The 5304-nt window shown below is 48.0% G+C and overlaps 1 protein-coding gene across 1 annotated transcript; it reads right to left on the bottom strand.

The window, feature by feature from the left end:
• Positions 1 to 2345: 2345 nt before the first annotated feature.
• Positions 2346 to 4494, bottom strand: LOC104463682 (ankyrin repeat and SOCS box protein 13-like). The gene is made up of 2 exons (XM_010076108.1): positions 4275 to 4494; positions 2346 to 2499 (listed from the first exon to the last, which is right to left on the bottom strand). The coding sequence occupies exons 1-2, from the start codon at positions 4492 to 4494 to the stop codon at positions 2372 to 2374; spliced, it is 348 nt and encodes a 115-aa protein (XP_010074410.1). The 3' UTR covers positions 2346 to 2371.
• Positions 4495 to 5304: the final 810 nt, after the last annotated feature.

Here is a 5304-nt window from a genome sequence, read left to right as displayed (position 1 = left end):
GGCGAATGACTCGGATCTTGTTTTCAAGCTCGCTGGCTCTCAAAGGACTTTTCTGGAACATCTCTCCCTCCAAACACGGCCATAACATGCGGATGTCTTAAGAAAAGTGCTACTGAACGAGGCTGGCTATCGGTAAATCCTTCCTGGATGCATGCATTGATCAGGAGGACCTCTTAAAAAGAGATGAAAAATAATAATAATCAAACCTTCGGGTCTGCCAGAGAGGTGACTTCAAAGAGAGGAAAAAAATAAAGGTGATGGAAATAGGAACTTGGAATTTTATTCTCGGTTGTTCCAGGAGACTTTTGGTTTTACACTGGGAACTTGGACTTTTCCATTTCATTATTTCACCAGTTTAGGCAATGATAAAAAAAATCAACCTCACGAGGAATTTGAATTTGAACCAAGAGGGAAAGTTTTCACCCCAGATTACCAGGTGCACCTGACTGATACGTATTTATCCGTAAGGATGGGTATTTTGGGCAGAGGAAGCTTTTCTCGAAAGATACAACACAAACCCTTTATCCTATCAATCACAGGGATGAATCCCACCATAAACATCTCCAGGGCTTCCCTGAGCTTCTTGGCAATTTCACATTTCTGGAAATTTTTAAACACAAAAATCAGAATTATAAAGAGACAATCCCCCAAAGAGCAGGATCGTGAAGATTCTTCTGTCCTGTTCTATATGATACAGCACAGCAAAAAAAAAAAAAAAAAAAAAGAAACAAACCAACAACACAACAAAGGAAGGAGGGAGGAATGAACTTAACTAAAAATTACAAACTAAAGTGATTTGCTGGTCACTATTAAAGTGCATTCGGTTCCACCTCAGCTCTTCAGCCCTGTGCTCATGCTGGCGATGCTGAGCTCCGTCGTGCTGGTTCAGGGAGCGTGAGATCTTGCAGGCAGCAGGGAAGGGACCGTGTGCTCTCAAGTGTTAATTCACAGCAGGAAGGATGCTGAGAGCCCTGAGTTAGCTCGATGCCACGTTAGGCAGCGGATTTTGTCACATTCGCTGTCATTCGGAGGAGGAATTTGTTCTCATCACAGTGCTAAGACTTGCCATGGGGACACGAGGGAGCTCCATCCCCTCAGCATCATGTATCCCGTAGGCTGCTGCCTTCAGACAACCTGTAACGTCTCATCTGGAAGGAAGATGACAATTTTTGGCTCTGCTCATACAAACGTCACCCTGAAGGTTTAAATCACCGAAGGACACCGCTGCAGTCGCACCTGCTGAAGCCAAAGGATTTGAGCGCAACGCTCGGCAGCACGCGGCTCAGGGCTGGCTCCTGCTGCCAGGCTCTGGAGAGGCTCCAGCATTGAGAGAAAAACTGAGAAAGGGGAAAAAATAAAAAGAAAAATCACAAAACTCAAGGCAGAGCCCAGCAGCCCTCCTATTTTTCACATGTGGGTACGCACAAGGATCTGTGTATCAGCTCTGCTGCTTGCTGGACATAAAACCAACCGAGTGGCCACAGAGGCTCAGAGCGAGCGGAGAAATATTCTTTAGGACAAGTCACCCGGAGGGAAGCATCCTTGGATGTGCAGAGAGACCTTGAGCTTGAAAATGACACGTGGTGATACCTTAGAGGAGCGCTATAGGAAGAGCTGGCTCACCTTCAGCGAGGAAGGAGCGTGGGCACAGTCAGCCCGGATCCGGCAGCGGGTTGTCCTCGCTGCTGGTGTCGAGCCAAAGCCCGCTGATGTTCATGGGAAGTCAGTAACCGGTTGCAGTGCCTCTAATTAGTCCTGAGCTTGCTGGGGATTTAATCCGCCTCCAGCAAGAGCACGCGGGTCTCTCGAGCCTTGTCCCTTGGCGTTAGGCGGTCGTCACTCGAGTTATTAACACAGAGCTGGGATCCAGCGCTCTCGCTGCAGACACACAGACATCCAAATCCGAGGGTATCGCCTCGAAATCCCTTTGCAGTTAGCAGAAACAGGTGCTCCCGAGGCTTACAGTATCACCCCAGCACGGGCATCTAAATCAGGACAGATGAATCACGCTCCAGAAGTATCTATTTCTCTGCGCTGACTGCAAAGGGAGCCTGGCTAGATCCTACGGAGATGCCTTTAGGCTAGAGACAATTAAGCAAGATTAATCCTGCTCAAAGAGCGGCAACAGTCTAACAGATCACCCCAGGAGAGGTTCCAACTTCAAGCCAGTGCTGCACATTACCTGAGCCTGTATTTGCCCACGGAGACGGGGAAGTGCTGCTTCATAAATACTATTTACACCAGTTTGCTTAAATTAAGAGTAGTTTCTTGGGGGGGGAGGTAGAAGAGAAAGAGACAAGATCCTTCATCCTGTGGGATCTAAAGATATCGTCCTTCCCGGTATCGTCCTTCCCGGCCACCTTCGCCCCTGTCAGTTGTAGGACAGGTACTGGATTAATCGCGGGGGAATATTTAGCTTGGCAATCTTCTCCAGCGCTCGCTGCCCGGCGGCTTTCCTCACCGTCACTCTGCAGAGCTGTGACAAACTCAGAGGCGTTTCTAAAAGGAGAAAAGAGGATCCAAAGTTAGGAGAGGGATGGCTGATCTTCCCGCAGAGCACAGAACTCGCAGGAGGGTGATGCCTGGCATTGCTCCAGCCGCGATCGCCTGGCTCTGCTTCCGAGCGCTTGACCTCCCACAGCACCCAGCCCCAGGGAAGGCTCCATCCAATGCAAGTCCCACCAGAAATAGTGAGCACAGCTTCAGTGCACTTTCTCCTGGCTTCCTTCCTTCCCTGCATCCCCCAAAGGTTGATGGATCATCTGCTGTGATCCACCAGTGCGACCCAAGACTGTTGTGGTTTGATCCTGGCTGGCACAGCCACTCACTTGCCCTCCCCCATTCCCCAGGGATGGGGGAGAGAATTAAAGGGGTAAAGGGAAAACAGACTCGTGGGTTGAGATAAGAACAATTTAATAACTAAACTACAATAAAATTGAAAATAGTAATAATAACAATAATAATCTTAATAATAATATATACAGATGTACAAATGAGTAATACACAGTGAAACTGCTCACCACCCAATGACTAAGCTCAGCCTGTTCCCAGCTAATGATCGCGGGGAGTCCCAAAACCACAATCCCAGAGAAGAGATAAGAGACCAAGTGTCCAAGAGACTGAGAGCCACAACAAAGAGAGAGACAACCCCAAGAGAAGGGTGACCCAGAGAGAGAGGGAATTTCCAGACAGATCCTCACCTCTATCCTGGCCATGCCGTGCATGACATGGAACAGACCATCGGCCAGTTTGGGCCTCGATCCTAAAACAAAGGTCGAATCCTGGGCTGGTCACTGGGGCTGTGCTCCCTCCCAGCTCCTCCTGCCCCTGCAGACACGGGGACAGCAGAGAAGCTGGAAAGTCCTTGACTGTCCTGGCAGCACTCTAAACATCCTCCTCTCTAAACTCTACTCCAGGGAGACCTTATTGCAGCCTTGCAGTACTTAAAGGGGGCTACAGGAGAGATGGGGGGGCTCTGGATCAGGGGGTGCAGGGACAGGACGAGGGGGAACGGTTTGAAGCTGAAACCGGGGAGACTGAGATGAGATCTTGGGAAGAAATGTTTTCCTGTGCAGGGGGTGAGGCAGTGGCCCAGGGTGCCCAGAGAAGCTGTGGATGCCCCATCCCTGGAGGGGTTCAAGGCCAGGCTGGATGGGATTTTGAGCAACCTGATCAAGTAAGATATGTCCATGCTCATGGAGGTGGTGTGTGGAATAGATGATCTTCAAAGGTCGCTTCCAACCCAAACCGTCCTATGATTCTCTGAGTTTCAGGATCATCTAACGCAATGGTGTTGAGCACTGGTCTGCAAATGCTCAGAAGGGTCTGTAAACTACACCTCTGAGGTCCACTAAGGGTAACAAAGACAAAAATTGATTCAAAGCCATCCTCAAACCTCAGTCAAATGTCTCCTCCAAAATCAGACAGCCAGCGCAGATAAAGTTTAACACGTTCCCTGCCCCAAATAAAATGGGTTTTCAACTGGGCAATTTCCTTGATCTGACTTAATGCATTAAAGCACAAACGCTCGTGTTGACACATGAGAAGGACCTGAATTCAGTGAGGGCATGATTTGGACCATCTTACCACTGTCATTCAACCACAATTAAGTAGAGCGATGGCTAGCTGCCGTACATTTTTGTCACCAAGAACTCTACACCTTCCCAGGAAGATGATCAGGGAGCTACAAATCAAAGCGGACCAAGAATCATGATCTGGTGCAACGGAGTTGGCAGGCACTGAATTCCTGGGGTAGGGGATCATATCTCACTTACTTTCATAGAACTCGAAGCACTTTGCTGTGGGACTGCTGCTCCAGGTGTAATCCGATGGCTTCTTTCCTCGGTTGTCCCTCGCGTAAATATTTCCTCCAAATTCAATCAGCATCTCCACCAGATCGACGTTTTTCACTTTGGCTGCGTGGTGGAGGGCTGTCTCGTGAAGTTTAGCAGCATTTACATTTGCCCCTGAGGCCAGAAAGAAAAACAAACTCATTCATGAAAGCCTCACTTGACCCAAACGTAAGGAGTGGTTTCACTGGAGGAAAAAAACGCTGTTAAAAAACACACGAGAAGCTAGAACAAGATCCAAACAAAACAGCATAAACAGGAGACCAAACTGCGGAACAAGTTCTCAGAGTTGGCAACGTCTGAGTTTTCTTCTCTGGCTTTGTATTTTCCTTGCAGAGAAAGGCTTTTAGTCCATGTTACTGGGTAAATAAGCTGCTGAGTGTGAAGTTCAGAACTGCTTCCTCCATCCGTGCTGCCCAAAGCCAGCCAAGAGCCATTCCCAGTCGTCCCACCGGAGTACTCCCACTCAAGGAGAAACAAGGACATCTTTGTTAACTATTTTACCAGAAATGCCCCAGACCCATGAGATGTTGCAGCTCACCACCAGACGTTACTGCAAGTCGTTAGTTACACATATTTTTGTAAAGCAAGTTTGGCTTTTCTAAGCTGACAGCAAAAGGTCCTTCCAATCCCCCTAAAACCAGTTGCATTTTATTAACTGGTCTGCTCAGCAGAAGGGAGCTGAACCTCACTGAATTCAAACAATCGACTTTTAGGTATGTGTAGCCACAATGAACTCCCCTTATCATTATCAAGGAGAAACAGGCATTTCTGGGGAATTCATAGAATGGTTAGGGATGGAAGGGAACTTAAACATTGGATTAATTAAAAGGTGCCCAAAATAGGGAACTGGAGGGGCTGGGAACAGGCTAGCTTAGATGTGTCGTTTTTAGACAATTAACGTTTAACAAAACAAATCACAGAATCAGAGAATCACTGAATGGTTTGGGTTGGA

The sequence above is a fragment of the Pterocles gutturalis genome, unplaced genomic scaffold (genome assembly GCF_000699245.1).
Source record: "Pterocles gutturalis isolate BGI_N339 unplaced genomic scaffold, ASM69924v1 scaffold12423, whole genome shotgun sequence".
NCBI lineage: Eukaryota > Metazoa > Chordata > Aves > Pterocliformes > Pteroclidae > Pterocles > Pterocles gutturalis.
This window is presented reverse-complemented; position numbering and strand designations above follow the sequence as displayed.